This window comes from Chlorocebus sabaeus, chromosome 2 (genome assembly GCF_047675955.1).
Source record: "Chlorocebus sabaeus isolate Y175 chromosome 2, mChlSab1.0.hap1, whole genome shotgun sequence".
NCBI classification, from domain to species: Eukaryota; Metazoa; Chordata; class Mammalia; order Primates; family Cercopithecidae; genus Chlorocebus; species Chlorocebus sabaeus.
The window spans coordinates 49,453,006-49,476,267 of NC_132905.1; the positions used below are offsets into that span (position 1 = coordinate 49,453,006).

Consider the following 23,262-nt stretch of genomic DNA (forward strand, 5'->3'; position numbering starts at 1 on the left):
TGACCCAGCAATTCCATTTGAGGAATTTACCCTACGGGTAAAGTGATACACTTGCTTATATGTAAGATTGTTTATTACAGTGCTATTTGTAGTAATCTTCATTCTTCATTATTTCATTCAACAAATATTTACTGAGTACCTAGTGTGTACGAGACACTGTGTTAAGTTCTGGGGATACATCCTTTGACTAAAGTAGTGAAAAATTATCTACCATGTATAGTTTAACTACTTGCGGGACTGCAAAAGATTAGAACAGCCTACATGTCATTAGTAATGAGCTAGTACAACCAATTTCAGAATGAGAAACTATGTACTTCTGGAGAGGTCTTTATTATAAGTTGTTAAGTGCACAAAGTGAGGTGCAGAAGAGTATGTTGCTTACGTACCTGCTTGTGTAAGTTGAAATGGAGGCATCTGTGTTTGTGGGATTTGGGGGTTGGTTGGTTTGTTTTTTTGAGACAGAGTCTCACTCTCACCCAGTCTGGAGTGCAGTGGCGCGATCATGGCTCAACTGCCGCCTCAACCTACTGGACTCAGGTGATCCTCCCACCTCAGCCTTCCAAGTAGCTAGCACTGCAGGTGCACCACCACATCTGGTTAATATTTTTGTATTTTTTGTAGAGATGGGATTTTGCCATGTTGCCCAGGCTGGTCTGAAACTCCTGGTCTCAAGCTATCCACCTGCCTCAGCCTCCCAAAGTGCTGAGATTAGAGATGTGAGCCACTGCACCTGGCTGAGTATCTATACTTGTTTATGTAGGCATGAAAATGTATGCCTACATACTTTGTTTGTACATTGTGTACAAAAATGTACTTGTTTATGTAGGCATAAAAATGCCATAGAAAGATACACAAAAAAAACTAATAACAATAAATTTTTTGGATGCACTGGAGATTTGGGAAGACACAAGTGAATTGGAAGGTATTCTTTTCACTTTAGCGAAGACATGTACACATGCACGTACAAACAATGAAAAGCTCCCTTTCAACTCATAAATATCTGTGTGTGTATGACATTTTCAGTCAGTAAAGTATTACATATTTTTAAAATAAATTTTAAATAAATTTTTTAAACAGGACTATTAATACATCCTCTGTGCTCAGAACTCACACATTTGAAGGCATGGTTACTCCAGAATCTTCGTGTAGATCTGTGCTATCCAGTACAGTAGCCACGAGCCATATGTTGCTATTTAATTTTAAAGTAAGATTAAGATAAAATTAAGGTAAAATTTTAAAAATTTAGTTTCTCAGTCTCACTAGCCACATTTTAAGTGCTCACTAGCCACATGGCTAGCATAATGGACAGACAGATAACAGACACTTCCGTCCTCTCAGAAAGCTCCAGAAGATGATGCTGCTCTGGGATGCTTCGTAGTGGACACACCTTGAGCCTGCGGGTGTGCATGCGGGAGGTGGGAGGACGCGTGCTCACCCTGTGAGTCTCAGGCCTGGGCCGTGGGTGTTCCCGGCCAGGGTGCATGCGTGGGCTCTCTTGAGTTGGTGTGTTCTCTGCCAGGTGGCATCTACTGTGCTGTGGCCTGTCTTTCTGCCATATGTTTTATATTGTGGGTTACAGTTTAGATCAGGGATTGGCAACTACAGTTCTGTAGTAGGGAGAATTCTAAGAATGACCCCTGGTGCCATTGTAATCCTCCCCTCTTTGAGCTCGTGAGGAAGTGTGATGGTGCTGCACGATATGGCGAAAGGGAGAGTACCCCTGTGTGCTTAATCTAATCATGCCAGCCCCATAAAAGCAGAGTTTTTTCTGCCTGGTCACAGAAGAGGAAGCAGAGATTTGAAGTGTACTGTGAAAAAGAGAGAGTAAAAGTAAAAATTGTTTCATTTGGGATAATATGCAAGAAATAGGATTGCGATCCGGGACATACATACAGACCAGGGTGGCCTCTGGCAATGTCCAAGAGAAACAGTAAAAGGTTAAGGCTTACTGGGGAAGGAGAAGGTTTTGCAAGTTTGTTTTGAAAGAAAACTTATGGTGCCGATGGCAGCTTGCAAGGGCTGGCAAGTTCTGAGTGGCAAGTGTCAGTAGTTGCCAGATAGGACCTGTAATCTTGGAGGTACAGTTAGGTCCTTACAGTTTTAGATTGGCTTGCAAAACAGTGTGTCAGGCAGGTGTTGCTGTGCAATCAGCTCTCTGTTCTTGTGCCAGTGGCTGTCCTGGTGTGACTCATGTCTTGTGATAGTTCCCGTGATCAGGCAGATCAAGCATGCGAGCCCTCTCTTCATGGCCTTCCCCAGCTCCACTTGCCGGGGTTTGACACAAATTACTCTATTTGGAATCTTACAACTTTTGCAGAAGTATGAGGGGAATCTGATGGCTGGCTTCAAATGTGGAGGAGGCTGGGTGCCACTGAATGTGGGTGGTCTTCAGGAGCTGAGAACAGCCCCTTGCTGACAGTCAGCAAGGGAACCTCAGGCAGGACCCCAGTCCTGTGATTACAGAATGCTGTATTTGGCCAACCTGAAGGAGTTTGGAAGTGGTTCTTCTCCAGGGCTTCTAGATAGGAGCCCAGCCTTTTAACACCTTCATTTCAACCCAGGAGACCATAAGCAGAGGCTAGCTGCACTGTGGCAGGACTTCTGACCCACAGAACCATGAGCTAATGAATAGGTGTTGCTTCCAGCCGCTATGTTTGTGGTAATTTGTTGTACAGCTATAGAAAACTGATACAGGCCCTCTGGTCACATCCACCTTGCCGCCTGTTTTCATACTGTTTGCGAGCATGGCCTGGATATGCTAGACCTGTGATCCATGGAGACCTGGCGGGCTCACTGCCTGTTTTCCCAGCACTCGGCTGGCAGCCGGGGCTCGCTGCTCCCCAGGGCCTGTGCTGGTCACCGACTACACACTGGGGACTTGTTGGCAACTGCCAGTCACCAAGCAGTGGAGTCTCAGTCTGGGAAGCTGTCTTGCCTCTGGTCAGCTGCCCCAGTTGAGATGGCCGGGCTCTGTGCGAAGAGAGAGGCACACTGGGATTGGCAACACCAGGCAGAGAGTGAAACTGACCACGACAGTGGCCTGCCCAGCACTGGGTGCGAAATGCGCCTTCCGCCCTGGGTAGCCCACCCCAGGAAATCAGGATGGCGTGGAGCCGGAAGTTTCTCTCTTATTACATAAACACCTACATAATATCCTTAATTTCACCTCTTTGCCTACAAAGCCCAAAGTATACCATCCATCCTTCTATAGAAAAAGCTTGCCCTGCCCTGAGTTAGACTGACAAAGGCTGGGAAAAGGTATGCAAGTGTCAGCACACCAAACTTGCTGCAATTAACACAATGAAAGTCTCACGCTAGAGGTTCTAATGATGTTTTATGGTGGTTTCAAGTACCTTCGGGCAAGTAGTAGACTAAGTAGAAGTTGGGGATTAGCAGGCATTTGGAGACTCGTGAAAGTCCTCTGGCGTCATAAGCATCACTTGATCAACAATTATGTATGGCAGCTGGAAGAGACTTCCTGAAGGCCTGGCAGGACTTCACCATACAGAAGAGATACCACCGCCAGCACACAGTGCCACCACCCAACTGCATAGGGCCCCCAGCATGAGGACTGGCAGAGCCCAGGTCCGGGAGCAGTCCTGTTCCCAGGAGTCTGTCCTATCTGCTGAGTGCTCTGTGCCTGTTGCCCGGTCCAGTCATGCCAGACAATTGGTGATGCCCCAAAGCCCTGCCTCCCAGCCGCTAGACTTGGTACATGCTTCCTGCTCTGCCCAGAACAGGCTTCCTCCAGTATCTTCCTCCAGTGTCTTCACCTGCTTAATTCTCATCATCCTATGGGGCTTGGCATAAAAGTAACCAATTCCCAAGACTAGGCATGCAGCCTTTCCTTTCCCTTGGGGTCCCAAATCGCCTCATTACAGTTCTCTCATAGTCATATTTTAATTGTAATTACTGCTTTACCTATTTGCCTCCCAGGCAGGCAGGACTGTGTTACTTGGCACAAGAACTGAGTAGTATTCGTTATTGAATGCCCAGCACCGCCGGGCGCAGTGACTCATGCCTGTAATCCCAGCACTTTGGGAGGCTGAGGCAGGCGTATCACCTGAGGTCAGGAGTTCGAGGCCAACCTGACCAACATGGTGAAACCCCATCTCTACTAAAAAATACAAAAATTACCCAGGCATGGTGGTGCATGCCTGTAGTCCCAGCTACTCAGGAGACTGAGGCAGGAGAATCGCTTGAACCTAGAAGGAAGAGGTTGCAGTGAGCTGAGATCATGCCACTGTACTCCAGCCTGGGCAACAGAGTGAGAATCTGTCTCAAAAAAAAAGAATGCCCAGCACGTAGCCCAACACTGGTGTGTAGAAAGCTCTCAGCAAGTACTTGTTGGTTTCATGAATGAAGTCTGAAGAGAAGGGCGTCAATACAGAGCACACCTTGAGCCAGTCCTTGGAAGATGAGAAGGATCTAGATGGTGGGAGCAGAGCACCCATGGGAACAAGGAGAGACTCTGAGCAGTGGAGGATGGTGCCAGCCAGCATGTGCCTGTGAGGGGAGGAGGGGAGGCACCGAGTCTGTTTCATTCCGCTCGATGCCCAGGCCTGGCTTACTGCTTCTTGGAGAACACGTGTGCAGTGACTGCGCTGGATGGATGAGTTACCCAAACCAAGCTGTCCTGATTTCCTTGAAGTGTGGAGCACATTTGGGAGCATGTTGGGAAGGGAACCCAGCCTATTTGACCCAGTGTAGCCAAACTTTAGGATTCCTAAAAAGCCAACAAGAGGTATTTAGACTTGAATTTATGGGAGTTTAGAATTGACAATACTTGACTGCATGGATCATATTGACCACACTGGGTCGATTCATGATACATGGCCAGGGGTGACCAGAACTCTTTCAGGTCTAAAAACATCCCTGGGTAGCTCCATTCAGGTCTGATCCATCTTCAGGGCCCATCAGTGGACGATGAATTTTCCAAGCGCTGCGAGTTAAATGAGACCTCTAAGTCTTACTAGACTGATATTTGTCTTTAAGCTGCCACCGTGGTTAATGACTTCTGAGAATGAGGAATGTCATTGAACTCCTTCCCTGTTAATATGTCACTATGGAAAGGTGGATAAAGCTCCATTACATTTTTAAAGAACATTTCAATTTTAATAATTTCAATAACTTTAAATTAAATTATAGATTTATGTTAAAATTTTGTAAAATAAAGAGGACCTCACAACAATGAGATGGCTGGAAAAATCATTAGAATGACATGGCTGGGGTGATATATTGCACATGAAATAAGCAGTAGGCTGCAGTTATAGTCATGAGCCCTATTAAAACAGAAACTTTTTAATAACATAAAATGGTCACAATTTTATCTCCTTGCTAATTAAAATAGAAGGCAGAGAGCCAACAGATAAGGAGGCTTAGGTCTTTCAAAGGCATCTGAAGGCCCAAATTCTCATTCTTGCATCTTCTAGGCGCACGCACACACACTCACACACGCACACACACAGCAGTTGACTGAAATTCAGGGAAAATTCTGGGAGGCTGCATGAGCCCCAAAGAAAGGCCATGTTACCTTTCAGGCTTACGGGCTTGAACTTTGAGAATTAAATTAGGCAATAATGGCTTTTTCCTACATTTGAAGAGCTGGTTACTTTGTCAACCTCTTATGACCTGTTGACCTTGGCCAAGTCACTGCCTCTTGGAATCTCAGTTACTTCATCTGTAAACAAAGGACATCCATCCATGTCACTCTCCTAAGGGTGTCTTAGGGGCTCACACGACCTCATGAACCAGAAACTGTTTGCTGAACTTGGACATCACCCCTCTTTCCCTCCATCCCCTGGTCTAAAATCGTCCTTCCTTTCAAGGTCCCAGACCGAAAAGGGACTGGGTGTAAGAGAGTGGGGAAGCCACACCAGGCAACGCCCTGCTGACTTCACAGGTTTTTGCCAGGATGGACTATGAAATCCATGGTTAGTTCCTCTCAGCAGATTAGCATTTCACCCAGAAGATTTAGAGTTCAAAAGAAAAACCCAAAAAGCTGCCTAAAGGCCAGATTTTGCCCACTTTTTTCCAGTAACTTCAAAGCATGTTCCTTTCAGGCAGAACTCAGACTGAAATTGTAGTGTAGGTCACACATGAATCACAGTAAGATAATAACCTTCTTCAAGAATGTCTAAATGGAATAGCATGTAGCAGCACATTATATTTTCCTTTTTTTTTTCCTGATACATAAACTAATTGAGGTGCCATGCTAAAGCTCTAATATAATGGACTAAATTCTTGCTGAATTACTCTGTATTGCTGTAGGGAGTTCATTTTGCCTGTCAGAACTTACTAACACAGCCAGTAGACCATATTAGCCTGTGTTTTGGTTCAAAAGATTGATAATGTTTAGTGGTTGTGTTTTGAAATGGTATTAGAAATTTGAAGATTGGGCTCTGTGTAGATCAGGGTCTGGGGCAGGAGCCTTCCAGCTTCAGGCCTAGCTATGGATGGACCACTGGGATATTCTGACCTATCTGAAATGTGATTCTCCAGAGCCTCCTAGGATCGACCTCTTCCTAAGAGAAGAGCGTGATAGACAGATGCCTCCATCTGACCATAGACTAGCCCTGGAGGAGCTTGACTGTGGTCTACAAGGAAGGTTTCTTCTGATTCCTGACCCTTGTCTGCCCCCTGGCAGCGCTATGAGATTATTGTTAGTTAACCTGATGGTAAACAGTAGAAAAGGACTGTCACCACAGTAAAGAGATGGAATCATTCACTCCTAGCCTGAGGAATGGGCAGACACCAAAGGCTGTCCTGGGCCTGCCCAGCTTTCCTGAATGTCTCAAACTCTTGAAAATGCTCCATAACAGCAGCTACGCAGTCTGGAAGAGGTGTGCCCCAAAGGACCCTTGTTTCCAGGAGACTCCAAGTGCTAGTAGCTTGATTAGCTCTTTGGCTGTAAGGTGTCCACCCACAATATCATGGGAAAAGCTTATCTGTCCTATACCTTAACTCAACCAGTGAACCTATTCCCAGAGAAGGGAAAGGTGTTTCTTCAGAAGGGGACTGGGGTGCTGTTTGGGAAGGGAAATGGATACAGGGCAGTCAGAGAATGGCCAGTGCCCACCAAGGCACTGTAAGGGAGATATTGAAGCATTCCCTGAGCTGCCTTGGCTCCCTGTAGAAGAGCGTGAGCCTTGGAGGGAAAGAGGACCTTCCCCGTGTTTGTAAGAAACTTTTAACTCGGAAGAACCAGTGCCCGCTGGTCCCCACAAAAGCACCGTCAGGCCTGGGAAAGGCAGTGTATCTGACCCAAGCAGCTAAGATGCCCGATGTAGACAGACTTGCCCGGTGAGAGCGTGCGGCTCAGCAGAGGGGACCTGACTGGGAAGCGAGGGATGGTGGGTGCTGTGGGTAGCAGCCAGGAGCCTGAGTCTAGAGTATCTCTTATATCAGCACATCCCCCATCCTTCTGCTCATGTCTTCTGGCCTCCGCTTTAAAAACTCATAGGCCTGTACAGGATTTCGTGTTTGTTTTGGGGGGATTTTAAACATCATGTGCCAGGGTCACACTTCCTTTGGAACAGACCCATGGGGGTCCACGTCTCCCAGTTAGCTGTACCCCCTGCTCACCGCCCCTGAGCAACAAAATATGCCCAAAACCTGTAGAAGAAAGGCAGTTCATGAAATCAAGGCACTCTGTGTCAGCACTGAAATATGTCGTAAAGATTAGCCATCTAAATTTGATTTTCTGAAGGTATGGGTAAGTATTGGTCCAAGTCACAAAAAGTAAATAACCTAGATAGATACCCGATATATTTCTTATTATTCTTAAATTCTTTTTGCCAGCTTGGTAAACAAATAAATCACGGGTACGCGTCTCCAGCGTTGTCATGCTGGTTTGGTTTCCTTTTTATTTCCATCTCTTTTGTCTTCCCCTCCATCCCAGCCCTGTTTCTCTTGTCCTCCCCTAGACAGCCCCCTCTGTCTCTCTGTGGCCCCGTTTGTCTCTCGGCCTCTTCTCTTTCCTGTGATCGCTCACTGTCAGACAGACCCTCTCCTAGGCCCCCTCTGGCTCCGCCATCCCATCTCATTTCCGGTTTGCAATCGTATTGAAAGAAGATTTGGTTTAATCTGACTTTCCTCCTCCAACTATCCAAGTCAGGGCCATCATGTCGTGCAACCCTAGGAGGTGCTTTTGCTGTTCTCAGTGGCCCTGACACAGGGCATTTGACAAAGCAAAGACTCAGGTGTGTCGCTGTCCACCAGGTGAGCAAGAGCTACAGGCGTTCTGTGGTCCCTGACGTGCTAGAGGTTTAAATATGCCTGCTTTTATTTATTTTTATAATGGAGAAAATGTCCTGTGAAAGTCAGAAACAGATTAGATACTGGATTTCACAAATCTTTTTCCCCACTTTGCCCTTCGGACCTGGATAAGTCACTTAAACTCCTAATATCCTTCAGTTTTTGCAATGCTGTTTTATAACGCATGCTGTCCTGGGGAGATGCAGCTTGACACCTGGACTTACTTTTCACATCCTGGGAGGGCGAGGGTGACTTTGGGGTCAATGACAAGGGATAGCTTCGACAGAGAGATTTTAATTTTCTCCCTTCAGCCACAGATGCTGTGGAAAACATTATGAGCATAGGCATTAAAAATTACTAATATGAATGTGTGTTAGATAAGTATGTATATTTTAAATATTTTATATATATATATATAAAATAGCAGAGTTTGAGTGCATTGGCTAAGCTTAGATTTTAGTGTAAATCTCTACGGGAAAGTTCTTTATTGGAAGGATAGTGGTAAACTTGACTCATCAGACACCAGTAATATTGGGAAGGAGATTTCATTAGTGAAGAAGAGTTCAGACTAAAGGACCAAAGCAGTGACCAACGCTTATCCCTGTGTTAAAGCCAGTCGGTAGTTTTGTTCAGATGTGAAATACTGCACAGTGCTGGTACTGAACAAACCACAGCTATGTGCACAGCATGGCCGCATCTCACAGACATGGCATGAAGCCATGGAAGCCAGACACTAAAGAGTATATCCCAAATGATTCCACTCATATGAAGTTCAAAAACTGGCGAATCGAATCTATGGTGCTAGAAATCAGAATAGCAGCTGCCCTTGAGGGAAGGTTTGTACCAGAGGAGGGAGTATGAGGAGGGCTGCCTGGGGGCTGGAAGTGTTGTATAATTTATATCTAGATGCTGATGGCACAGATATATTAACTTTGTGAAACTGTATTGAACTGTACACTTGTGGTGTGTGGTTTTCTGTGCATATACTTTAATTCAAAAAAAGATAACTAATTAAAATCAGCAAGGTTTCTTCTCACCACGTTTTCTAAGCTTGGCAGTATTCCAGGGATGATAGGGGGCTTCAGAGAAGAATGAGACACTGACTGTGACCTTAAGAACTTTCTAGAATTTTAGTTCTGACTTGTGTCCCCAGTCGTAGCCCCAGTCCCTTGGTTTTTTCATTTGCCAGAATTTGTTCAGCCCATTTTAAGCATGTGGCCCTGGACATGGCCAACAAAGGTCATGCCTCATCTTAACAGACTTTAGAGCACTTTGAGGTCACTGCAAAGAACAATTCTTTTTTTTTTTTTTTTTTTATTTTATTTTTTAAATTTATTTATTATTATTAAACTTCAAGTTGTAGGGTACATGTGCACAACGTGCAGGTTTGCTACATATGTATACTTGTGCCATGTTGGTGTGCTGCACCCATCAACTCGTCATTTACATCAGGTATAACTCCCAATGCAATCCCTCCCCCCTCCCCCCTCCCCATGATAGGCCCCGGTGTGTGATGTTCCCCTTCCCGAGTCCAAGTGATCTCATTGTTCAGTTCCCACCTACGAGTGAGAACATGCGGTGTTTGGTTTTCTGTTCTTGTGATAGTTTGCTAAGAATGATGGTTTCCAGCTGCATCCATGTCCCTACAAAGGACACAAACTCATCCTTTTTTATGGCTGCATAGTATTCCATGGTGTATATGTGCCACATTTTCTTAATCCAATCTGTCACTGATGGACATTTGGGTTGATTCCAAGTCTTTGCTATTGTAAATAGTGCTGCAATAAACATACGTGTGCATGTGTCCTTATAGCAGCATAATTTATAATCCTTTGGGTATATACCCAGTAATGGGATGGCTGGGTCATATGGTACATCTAGTTCTAGATCCTTGAGGAATCGCCATACTGTTTTCCATAATGGTTGAACTAGTTTACAATCCCACCAACAGTGTAAAAGTGTTCCTATTTCTCCACATCCTCTCCAGCACCTGTTGTTTCCTGACTTTTTAATGATCGCCATTCTAACTGGTGTGAGATGGTATCTCATTGTGGTTTTGATTTGCATTTCTCTGATGGCCAGTGATGATGAGCATTTTTTCATGTGTCTGTTGGCTGTATGAATGTCTTCTTTTGAGAAATGTCTGTTCATATCCTTTGCCCACTTTTTGATGGGGTTGTTTGTTTTTTTCTTGTAAATTTGTTTGAGTTCTTTGTAGGTTCTGGATATTAGCCCTTTGTCAGATGAGTAGATTGCAAAAATTTTCTCCCATTCTGTAGGTTGCCTGCTCACTCTCATGGTAGTTTCTTTTGCTGTGCAGAAGCTCTTTAGTTTGATGAGATCCCATTTGTCAATTTTGGCTTTTGTTGCCGTTGCTTTTGGTGTTTTAGACATGAAGTCTTTGCCCATGCCTATGTCCTGAATGGTACTACCTAGGTTTTCCTCTAGGATTTTTATGGTATTAGGTCTAATATTTAAGTCTCTAATCCATCTTGAATTAATTTTCGTATAAGGAGTAAGGAAAGGATCCAGTTTCAGCTTTCTACTTATGGCTAGCCAGTTTTCCCAGCACCATTTATTAAATAGGGAATCCTTTCCCCATTTCTTGTTTCTCTCAGGTTTGTCAAAGATCAGATGGCTGTAGATGTGTGGTATTATTTCTGAGGACTCTGTTCTGTTCCATTGGTCTATATCTCTGTTTTGGTACCAGTACCATGCTGTTTTGGTTACTGTAGCCTTGTAGTATAGTTTGAAGTCAGGTAGCGTGATGCCTCCAGCTTTGTTCTTTTGACTTAGGATTGTCTTGGAGATGCGGGCTCTTTTTTGGTTCCATATGAACTTTAAAGCAGTTTTTTCCAATTCTGTGAAGAAGCTCATTGGTAGCTTGATGGGGATGGCATTGAATCTATAAATTACCTTGGGCAGTATGGCCATTTTCACGATATTGATTCTTCCTATCCATGAGCATGGTATGTTCTTCCATTTGTTTGTGTCCTCTTTGATTTCACTGAGCAGTGGTTTGTAGTTCTCCTTGAAGAGGTCCTTTACATCCCTTGTAAGTTGGATTCCTAGGTATTTTATTCTCTTTGAAGCAATTGTGAATGGAAGTTCATTCCTGATTTGGCTCTCTGTTTGACTGTCACTGGTGTATAAGAATGCTTGTGATTTTTGCACATTAATTTTGTATCCTGAGACTTTGCTGAAGTTGCTGATCAGCTTAAGGAGATTTTGGGCTGAGACAATGGGGTTTTCTAAATATACAATCATGTCGTCTGCAAACAGGGACAATTTGACTTCTTCTTTTCCTAACTGAATCCCCTTGATTTCTTTCTCTTGCCTGATTGCCCTAGCCAGAACTTCCAACACTATGTTGAATAGGAGTGGTGAGAGAGGGCATCCCTGTCTTGTGCCAGTTTTCAAAGGGAATTTTTCCAGTTTTTGCCCATTCAGTATGATATTGGCTGTGGGTTTGTCATAAATAGCTCTTATGATTTTGAGGTACGTTCCATCAATACCGAATTTATTGAGCGTTTTTAGCATGAAGGGCTGTTGAATTTTGTCAAAAGCCTTTTCTGCATCTATTGAGATAATGATGTGGTTCTTGTCTTTGGTTCTGTTTATATGCTGGATTATGTTTATTGATTTGCGAATGTTGAACCAGCCTTGCATCCCAGGGATGAAGCCCACTTGATCATGGTGGATAAGCTTTTTGATGTGCTGCTGAATCCGGTTTGCCAGTATTTTATTGAGGATTTTTGCATCGATGTTCATCAGGGATATTGGTCTAAAATTCTCTTTTTTTGTTGTGTCTCTGCCAGGCTTTGGTATCAGGATGATGTTGGCCTCATAAAATGAGTTAGGGAGGATTCCCTCTTTTTCTATTGATTGGAATAGTTTCAGAAGGAATGGTACCAGCTCCCCCTTGTACCTCTGGTAGAATTCAGCTGTGAATCCATCTGGTCCTGGACTTTTTTTGGTTGGTAGGCTATTAATTATTGCCTCAATTTCAGAGCCTACTATTGGTCTATTCAGGGATTCAACTTCTTCCTGGTTTAGTCTTGGAAGAGTGTAAGTGTCCAGGAAATTATCCATTTCTTCTAGATTTTCCAGTTTATTTGCATAGAGGTGTTTATAGTATTCTCTGATGGTAGTTTGTATTTCTGTGGGGTCGGTGGTGATATCCCCTTTATCATTTTTAATTGCGTCGATTTGATTCTTCTCTCTTTTCTTCTTTATTAGTCTTGCTAGTGGTCTGTCAATTTTGTTGATCTTTTCAAAAAACCAACTCCTGGATTCATTGATTTTTTGGAGGGTTTTTTGTGTCTCTATCTCCTTCAGTTCTGCTCTGATCTTAGTTATTTCTTGCCTTCTGCTAGCTTTCGAATGTGTTTGCTCTTGCTTCTCTAGTTCTTTTAATTGCGATGTTAGAGTGTCAATTTTAGATCTTTCCTGCTTTCTCTTGTGGGCATTTAGTGCTATAAATTTCCCTCTACACACTGCTTTAAATGTGTCCCAGAGATTCTGGTATGTTGTATCTTTGTTCTCATTGGTTTCAAAGAACATCTTTATTTCTGCCTTCATTTCGTTATGTACCCAGTAGTCATTCAGGAGCAGGTTGTTCAGTTTCCATGTAGTTGAGCGGTTTTGAGTGAGTTTCTTAGTCCTGAGTTCTAATTTGATTGCACTGTGGTCTGAGAGACAGTTTGTTATAATTTCTGTTCTTGTACATTTGCTGAGGAGTGCTTTACTTCCAATTACGTGGTCAATTTTGGAGTAAGTACGATGTGGTGCTGAGAAGAATGTATATTCTGTTGATTTGGGGTGGAGAGTTCTATAGATGTCTATTAGGTCTGCTTGCTGCAGAGATGAGTTCAATTCCTGGATATCCTTGTTAACTTTCTGTCTCGTTGATCTGTCTAATGTTGACAGTGGAGTGTTGAAGTCTCCCATTATTATTGTATGGGAGTCTAAGTCTCTTTGTAAGTCTCTAAGGACTTGCTTTATGAATCTGGGTGCTCCTGTATTGGGTGCATATATATTTAGGATAGTTAGCTCTTCCTGTTGAATTGATCCCTTTACCATTATGTAATGGCCTTCTTTGTCTCTTTTGATCTTTGATGGTTTCAAGTCTGTTTTATCAGAGACTAGTATTGCAACCCCCGCTTTTTTGTGTTCTCCATTTGCTTGGTAAATCTTCCTCCATCCCTTTATTTTGAGCCTATGTATGTCTCTGCGTGTGAGATGGGTCTCCTGAATACAGCAGACTGATGGATCTTGACTCTTTATCCAGTTTGCCAGTCTGTGTCTTTTAATTGGAGCATTTAGTCCATTTACATTTAAGGTTAAGATTGTTATGTGTGAACTTGATCCTGCCATTATGATATTAACTGGTTATTTTGCTCATTAGTTGATGCAGTTTCTTCCTAGCCTTGATGGTCTTTACATTTTGGCATGTTTTTGCAATGGCTGGTACCGGTTGTTCCTTTCCATGTTTAGTGCTTCCTTCAGGGTCTCTTGTAAGGCAGGCCTAGTGGTGACAAAATCTCTAAGCATTTGCTTATCTGTAAAGGATTTTATTTCTCCTTCACTTATGAAACTTAGTTTGGCTGGATATAAAATTCTGGGTTTAAAATTCTTTTCTTTAAGAATGTTGAATATTGGCCCCCACTCTCTTCTGGCTTGAAGAGTTTCTGCCGAGAGATCTGCTGTTAGTCTGATGGGCTTCCCTTTGTGAGTAACCCGACCTTTCTCTCTGGCTGCCCTTAAGATTTTTTCCTTCATTTAACTTTGGTGAATCTGGCAATTATGTGTCTTGGAGTTGCTCTTCTCGAGGAGTATCTTTGTGGCGTTCTCTGTATTTCCTGGATTTGAATGTTGGCCTGCCCTACTAGGTTGGGGAAGTTCTCCTGGATGATATCCTGAAGAGTGTTTTCCAACTTGGTTCCATTTTCCCCCTCACTTTCAGGCACCCCAATCAGACGTAGATTTGGTCTTTTTACATAATCCCATACTTCTTGCAGGCTTTGATCATTTCTTTTTCTTCTTTTTTCTTTTGGTTTCTCTTCTCGCTTCATTTCATTCATTTGATCCTCCATCGCTGACATTCTTTCTTCCAGTTGATCGAGACGGTTACTGAAGCTTGTGCATTTATCACGTATTTCTCGTGCCATGGTTTTCGTCTCTTTCATTTCGTTTGTGAGCTTCTCTGCATTAATTACTCTAGCCATCAATTCTTCCACTTTTTTTTCAAGATTTTTAGTTTCTTTGCGCTGGGTACGTAATTCCTCCTTTAGCTCTGAGAAATTTGATGGACTGAAGCCTTCTTCTCTCATCTCGTCGAAGTCATTCTCCGTCCAGCTTTGATCCGTTGCTGGCGATGAGCTGCGCTCCTTTGCTGGGGGAGATGCGCTCTTATTTTTTGAATTTCCAGCTTTTCTGCCCTGCTTTTTCCCCATCTTTGTGGTTTTATCTGCCTCTGGTCTTTGATGATGGTGATGTACTGATGGGGTTTTGGTGTAGGTGTCCTTCCTGTTTGATAGCTTTCCTTCTAACAGTCAGGATCCTCAGCTGTAGGTTGTAGCTGTAGGAGATTGCTTGAGGTCCACTCCAGACCCTGTTTGCCTGGGTATCAGCAGCAGAGGCTGCAGAAGATAGAATATTTCTGAACAGCGAGTGTACCTCTCTGATTCTTGCTTTGGAATCTTCCTCTCAGGGGTGTACTCCACCCTGTGAGGTGTGGTGTGTCAGACTGCCCCTAGTGGGGGATGTCTCCCAGTTAGGCTACTCAGGGGTCAGGGACCCACTTGAGCAGGGAGTCTGTCCCTTCTCAGATCTCAACCTCCGTGTTGGGAGATCCACTGCTCTCTTCAAAGCTGTCAGACAGAGTCGTTTGCGTCTGCAGAGCTGCTGCGTTTGTTATTATTTACTGTGCCCTGTCCCCAGAGGTGGAGTCTACAGAGACAGGCAGGTTTCCTTGAGCTGCTGTGAGCTCCACCCAGTTCGAGCTTCCCAGCAGCTTTGTTTACCTACTTAAGCGTCAGCAATGGCGGGCGCCCCTCCCCCAGCCTCGCTGCTGCCTTGCCGGTAGATCACAGACTGCTGTGCTAGCAATGAGGGAGGCTCCGTGGGTGTGGGACACTCCCGGCCAGGTGTGGGATATGATCTCCTGGTGTGCCTGTCTGCTTAAAGCGCAGTATTGGGGTGGGAGTTACCCGATTTTCCAGGTGTTGTGTGTCTCAGTTCCCCTGGCTAGGAAAAGGGATTCCCTTCCCCCTTGCGCTTTCCAGGTGAGGCAATGCCTCGCCCTGCTTCAGCTCTCGCTGGTTGGGCTGCAGCAGCTGACCAGCACCGATCGTCTGGCACTCCCCAGTGAGATGAACCCAGTACCTCAGTTGAAAATGCAGAAATCGCCGGTCTTCTGTGTGGCTCGCGCCGGGAGTTGGAGACTGGAGCTGTTCCTATTCGGCCATCTTGCTCCGCCCCCCTGCAAAGAACAATTCTTAATCTAATCATTTATTTGCACCAAGGAAGCAGGCTATTATAAAGAAGTGAAAGCTGCCTAATTCTTTTTAGGCAGAAATTTGTTTTGCAAAGAGAAAACTCTTCTGTAATGTTTAGAATTAGTCAAATCACTCTATCTGGAGTTTTTATCAAACTACACTAATGAGTTTATTTAAAGAAAAAGACATTACCTGGCAGTTGTATTGTTCTCTTCTTATGGTGGTGCTCTGGAAGGGAGGGTGTCTCGAATACTTCCTCTTTTCCTTTCATTTATATTTTTAACTTTCACTTCTCTTCTCATTATACCCTTTAGGCTTTATTGGCCCTTTAAAGGGACCCTACTTTGTGCACTAATTATGACAAATGCTGATAAAACATCTGCTCCCAGATTTCAATTGCCTTCCCGTCTGTCAGAGTTCATCCTGAAGGCAACTTTGTTGTAAACATCAGCCTGCCTGTTAATGCAGCCTGTGGGAGACCTGAAGCCAGAGCCCACAGGAGCTACCTGAGATGAGGCCTGTGCAGCGAGCCTTGCTCTATCCATGCATTAAACTGTGAAAGAGTAGCGGCTCCACACACAAGTCAGCAAGCTCTGCATCTCCCGTTTTCCATCTCCCCCTTGACCTTCCCAAAACAATCAGTTGTGCACATGCATTTCATCACGAGCATTGGCTGGTTGAATGTAGTCTACAATATATACTGCTGACCCTGTTTAACGCAATTCAAGTCCCTTTAAAGTTGATATTCTCAGGGTCCCTTCCCACAGAAAAGTGGAAGGCAAGTCTCCCTTTGCCTCTCTGATGAAAATAATTACTAAGATTAAGATCTTCATTTTTCAGCAGTTGATTTTCATAACTTCTTACCTACACCTACTTTCAATTTCAGGATCATTTCTTGAGAGGGTACCATGAGACCAGTAAGTCAGGGATATTGAACAAGAAAAAACCTCCGAGAATACTTGCTTTCAAGTCTTCTTTCTAGATGACTAGCCTTACTCACCTCTCCTGGCAATAGCTTCCTTCCTGGGAAATGGGTAATACCAGAAGAAGATGTCATTCCAGGCCAGGTGTAAGGATAACATGAAGTTAGGTGCCTTAGGAAACTTTTGAAGGAGATGCAAATGTTTATCATGATTTAATGGTAGTTTCACACGGGTCAGCACTCATTAAGTTACACGTTTTGTTTTGGTTTTTGTTTTTTGAGACGGAGTCTCACTCTGTTGCCCAGGCTGGAGTACAGTGGCGCGATCTCGGCTCACTGCAAGCTCCGCCTCCCAGGTTCATGCCATTCTCCTGCCTCAGCCTCCCAAGTGGCTGGGACTACAGGCACCCACCACTGCGCCCAGCTAATTTTTTTTTTTATTTTTTTTATTTTTTATTTTTTTTTGTTAGTAGAGACAGGGTTTCACCGTGTTAGCCAGGATGGTCTCGATCTCCTGACCTCGTGATCTGCCCGCCTCAGCCTCCCAAAGTGCTGGGATTATAGGCGTAAGCCACCGTGCCTGGCCCATTAAGTTATACATTTAAAGAATGTACAGTTTATCTGACCAGGCGCCGTGGCTGATGCCTGTAATCTCAACACTTTGGGAGATCAAGGAGGGAGGATCATTTGAGGTCAGGAGTTTGAGACCAGCCTGGCCAACGTGGTAAAACCCCATCTCTACTAAAAATACAAAAAAATTAGCTGGGCGTGGTGGCACATGCCTGTAGTCCCAGCTATTCAGGAGGCTGAGACAGGAGAATTGCTTGAACCCAGGAGACAGAGGTCGCCTGAGTGAGCCGAGATTGCGCCACCGCACTCCAGCCTGGGAGACAGAGCGAGACTCCATCTCAGAAAAAAAAAAAAAAATGTACAATTTATCATGCATCAGTTTTACTTCCATTAAGTGTAAAACATTGGATATTAGAAGATTTTTAGAAACTAAGTAATTTTACAAGTGTTGTTGTTAGTAGTCCTCATTAATATTTTCAAGGAGAATTAACAAATTCTCCTCGAGTAGAATGTCTTCTTTCAGAGGGAAATTTCAGATTGGCAATTCATAGAGGTAGCTAAATTCCACTTCCTCTTCTCAACTGTGGCATGGTTGACATTTGGGCCAGGTAATTCTTTGTCAGAGGGACTGTGTGTGCGTTGGCAGATGTTAGCAGCATCCCTGGCCAGCATCCACTAGGTGCACTGCCTGTGCACCCCCATGTGACGCTCAAAACTGCCACCAGACACTGCTGAATACCCTATGGGACAGAACTGCCCCTTGTTGGGAACTACTGCTCCAGGCTTAGGCCATGTTGCTTCAACAAATTTTTTGTTGTTGTTGCTCAGAGTCCAGAATTATTATATTTAACTCCTAAGATTGTGCCAGGGTTGTTTGGGTTTTTTAAGCACACTGAGACAATAATAAAGGTTTGGGTCTAACCCCTTCCCTCCAGCCCATTTTCTGTTACAGATGAGATATGCCTGGCCTCAAATATATTAACTATTCTTGTGTGCCCTCTTTTCCCTTAACACATCCCTCCAGCTCCCACATCTGATTTTATCCCCAGTTCCCAGAGCCTAGTCTCACACATGCTTTGCTTTCTCAGTGCCAAAAAAGGCAGATAATGTTGCAACAAACACGTGCAGTAGGGGTCTGGAGCAATTAATCTTAGTAAGGATTCCTTTTTGTTGATGATTATAGGATGTGCAAAAAGATCTGTAAATATCATCGCTTGGAACTGACCCTCTTGTCCCCAGTATTTCTTTCCCTTTATTTTATAAGAAGAGTTCGAAACAGATACTGACTGTGCAATTTTAAAATACCAGTAAGCAGCATATTTAACCTTGTACAGATGGCCGGCCCTTTTTTTTTTTTTTTTTTTAATCGTCTTTCTATTTAATGAGTAACTGGAATGGGGGAGGAAATGACTTTTTTAAATAAGAGATTAACTAGTGACACTGTGGCTGAGAGGCAGACCTCCTGTGCCCGGCACCCTTGACATTTCCCTGGGCATTGTCTGCCACAGACCTGAGGCAGTGCTGCCCAGAATCAGTGCTGAGCCAAAGATATTTCTCCTGTGCATATGTGTTTTGTGACTACATCTTCTCTGGTTGGTCTGATGGTAGCTGAGACAGTGGAGGACATTCCTCATGTGCTGGTTTTAATGACAATGATAGCACTTTCCAGCTGGATGGGAAGTTGTTTCTGGAAATTTCTTCTCTTCTTCTTGACACCACCCAACAATATCTTGACTGTGTTCTGATTGATTGATTGATTGATTGATTGATTGATTGATTGAAACAGGGTCTTGCCCTGTCACCCAGGCAGGAGTGCTGTGGCACCATCACAGCTCACTGCAGCCTCTACCTCCTGGGCTCAAGTGATCCTCCCACCTAAGTGCACCACCATGCCCAGCTAATTTCTATACTTTTTGTAGAGATGGGATTTCTCCATGTTGCCCGGACTGGTCTCAAACTTCTGAGCTCAAGCGATCCACCCACCTTGACCTCCCAATTGACCATGTTCTTAACTCTTGTCTCTTCCACAGAAATACCTCAGGGACTTTTTCAGCGTGATGCTCCAGTCCGCAACATCTCCCCTCCACATCAACAAAGTGGGGCTGACTCTCTCGAAACACACCATCTGTGAGTTTTCGCCATTCTTCAAGAAAGGAGTCTTTGACTACAGCAGCCACGGGACGGGGTAGAGCCAGGGCTAATGGAGGAACCACCAAAGCAGTGCCTTCTCGTCGAAGCGGGCTCCGATGCAGGGCAGCTCCCCCATGCGAGGATCCGGGTCTGCCTCCTCCTGCTGAAGGTAGACGTGCAGCAGCGGGCCCGGGCCACCTCATGTTTTCATACCTAGTGCCTGAGTTTGGGGATAGGATGCTCTGCCTGCTGATGTGACCTTCGCAGGCAGCCTAATATTACCGTTCCATTGCGGATGAACGTGGCCTTTCCCACAGTGCTTCCTTCTCACTGCGCAGCAAAGTTCGTCCCCTGTGGCAAGATAGATATGGCTTGGCCATCATGGGCTCCCTGAGCCAAGCCAGCCTGGGACCTCCCAAAGTGGGTGGCTTACCAGACCACCCTTAAATGACTTTCATCTGATTTTCCCTTTCACCAAAATATACTCGTATTTTTAATATTCCTTCCATGTTGCTGACTATATTCCAAGAAAAGCATTTTAAATTATTTCATTGTATTTTTTTCTTTTTTTCCCTCATTTGAATCAAACTTTTATATAAAACTTAAACACTGATGTTTACACAGAATTTCATAGTCTGCAAAAGGGATTTTTTGATCCAATCATGAACGTAGTCTTCCATGCTTGACAAATTGGATGTAGACATCACTTAAAACTTCTATAAATCCCTACAAATAGAATATTTATTTAACCTTGAATATTCAAGAATGTTCTCCCAAATCTAAATGGCTACTGTGCATTCTTGGGCTTTTTCTGCTAAGCACAAAATGAACGCAAAGCTAAATGCATATTTTTAAGTATTATTTTGTTCACATTTTTTGTTACAGAATCTACTGGATCTTTGGCTGGAAAACTAGAATTTATATCAGTTTATTAATGATACCTTAAATTACTCAGGACTTAATGTAGCATTGCACTTCTGTGTACAGTAAAAGTGCTTTGTTTTACTAAAGAGAAAAATGTGAGTGGAAAAAATATGTATGTGGTATATATTCAAATGTATATAATTCTATCTATAGATTTATATATGTACACATTCTGTACAACAGTTCCATCAAAATATGTTATCACACCAAATTTATTAAATGTGTTTGCTTTTTCAAAATTTAAATTGAGCTGCTCTCAATATTAAATGAAGATACGGCATCTAACCCTGTAGCTCAGCTTATTTTAAGTCTGTGACATGATCATTCATAGTAGTCTGTTTAAACATTGATCTAATGTGCTTGGAAAGATACATGATGTATAACTCAGCATTTGTGTTGCAGAAGATGCAGTGATAGTAATGATTGAAGTCATAAATGAATGGTTAACAGAACATGTTTGCATTCAGTCTTCTAGAGAATGCCTTCACAACGAAGTTCTCCAACCTGAAAAATATGTGTGAACAGGCAATTATCCCTATAAGGAGGAAAACTAGTACTGCACTAATTAAATATCATCGTTTAGTGTGAAAAAAAAATGAGGACATTTTTGCTGCCGAAGGACCTGCTTTTGTCTGAAGTTGTGATTATAGGCATAGGTTTAGGAGCAGTTACTCCCAGCGAATTTCAAACTAGGGATTAAGGGATAAGAGCTGGGTAGATAATAATTAACCATAGGTCATTTATTTAAGAGGAGTCTTAAGCACTAAAGATGGTCCCTCATTTGCTGAGTAAACTAAGTGGTTTTTCTTCAAACTGACCAGATAATCCATCTCTTGGCCTTTGAGGCCAGTATTGGAGATGAGGCTCCTGGTAAGCATTTTGTTAAAATCATACAGGAGGTTTGGCAAGAAGAGATCGACATGTGTTTGTAAGAAGTACAGGAATCAGAAGATCTTTCTATTCTAATCCTCACCTTAAGTGATTACAGTTGAGTTTGGAGTTTGAGTACTACTAGCAAGCTCTGGCTAAAGTTGGCAATAACATAGGAGTCCTTTTGCCTCTCTAGGCCTCAGTCTCCCCATCTGAAAATGAAGCTGTTGTACCGAATGGTCTCTTGAGTTTCATTCTAGCCCATGGTTACAGCAGAGGAATAAACCACGTCATTCGGACTCATTTCAGTCCCTCGTGTGTGGACGTGAAGTACATACTCCAATCTGATTTAAAGGCAGCTGATTCTGAATAAAACATGAGGGAAAGTGGAAAAGCAAATGAAAAGTCACATCTAAACAAATAACAGAATTCCTTTCTGGAGTGAAGATAAGACAGATGACAGAGTTAGGATAACAAATGGAAACTCCATTGATTTGGACTAATTTAAAAGAGTGAAAGAAGATTAGCAATTGGGTATTTTATTACTTAATAACAAAGTAACGCCAAGCTGACCACTTTAGGCAATTCACATTGAAGTGCCATGAACATAAATACTTTGGCAGTCAGTTGGACAAATCTAAGGAACTTAAACAGATTTTTTTATTTAAGTAGTTTTGACATTCACTCTTAGGTCTTACTTGTATGGTTAATATGTGTACCAAATTTGTTTATATCACTGGTATTGTAACCTTCCACCCAGTTCCCACTCAGACCTTGCTATTGCTGAATTAGAAAGGTTCACATTTAACTCTGTGATTAATTTTGGCATATGAATAGGGAGTAACCAGGTCATGCTGGCTTCCCCAATGACTGACATCTAGAAGATTCTATGGCTCATAATGGGGGATGCTTTGAAGATACACAAACAGGGTATCCCACTCCAGGGCCGATTCTATTTACAATTTTATGCAGAGGGAGCTAGTTCTGCCCAATTTGGTCCCTGATCTACTCAGAGCTATAGACAGCATACATGTCCAAATCTGGGCAGAAGCAGCCAAAAGCTTTCACGGCTAGAGCATGCCATGGACTCAGAGGTGGAGACTGCTTTGGGGAGCATCTGTGGTGCAGGGTCACGTTGGTGTTCTGGATTCAACTGTTAAAGACAAGATTTTTTTTTTTTTTCTGGACACATCTCCTGCAGCACACAACCGCAAGACCCCATTTCCTCAGGCACTCACTCAGGGATGGGAAGCCCCATGCTAAGGGGATGTGGCTCCTTACCGATATTCTGAGCCTACCACAAGGCTTGCCTTGTCTCCTCAAAGAGAATGTACATAGCAATTCAGGCCTGACATGCTTCAAACAGTAGCATTAGGTTTTCCAAGTACACTCTCGTTTATAAATGCCTAAAATGTTGCCTTGATTAAAATGTTGCCTTGAGGTGTCATCAGTTGACAGTTGAACGTCTCTGCCTCAGGAGACCCTTCTCCTCCCATAATCTGACACCCCTATAGGAGGGATTCAGATCCGATCCGACTTTATCAGAAAGGTCTTTCTTTTTTCATGTTAAATAAAAGAAGGGGAGTAGAAAAGTTAGGCAAAATAAATCCATGGCAAAATTAACTGGGGGCTGGGAGGGACAAGGACAGTGAGATGGCAATATTAACTGCTTTAGTTTTACTTAGCTTATCATGACAGCTGATTTAGGTTTTGGGAAAACTAATCAAAGACTCAAACTAATCTACAGAGATTCATTCTTGCAAATTAAACCTTGTGTATTCCTCCTTTCCAAAATGGCTTTTTTCACATACAAGAAGACCTGGCTATTGACTTTCTTGGTTTTTTTGTTTGCTTGGTTTTTGGTTTTTGGTTTTTGGTTTTTTTTTTTTTCTGTTGAAACTGCTTTCACTGATGACAGTTCATTAGATGGGAAATGATTCTGTGGTACATGATTTTGAACTTTGCACACAGGGAATTATTTCCAAATTGACAAAAATTGCCCGTTATTACAAATTTCTGAAGCATCCTGTTTCAAATTGATCCTGTAGTGATACCTTTAAGTTAGAGGGGTGATATTAGTGTTGACCAGGG

General features: G+C 43.3%; 1 protein-coding gene across 2 annotated transcripts in view; it reads left to right on the forward strand.

Moving 5' to 3' along the window:
* The window catches only part of KIF16B (kinesin family member 16B), a 313,597-nt gene extending 293,051 nt beyond the window's left edge, over positions 1-20,546 (forward strand). For both annotated transcript variants that reach the window (XM_007960606.3, XM_073008383.1), the window contains one exon: positions 19,278-20,546. In XM_007960606.3, the coding sequence (XP_007958797.3) occupies positions 19,278-19,436 (159 nt within the window). In that variant the 3' untranslated portion in view covers positions 19,437-20,546. The remainder of the gene's footprint in view (positions 1-19,277) is intronic.
* The last annotated feature ends 2,716 nt before the right edge of the window (positions 20,547-23,262 follow it).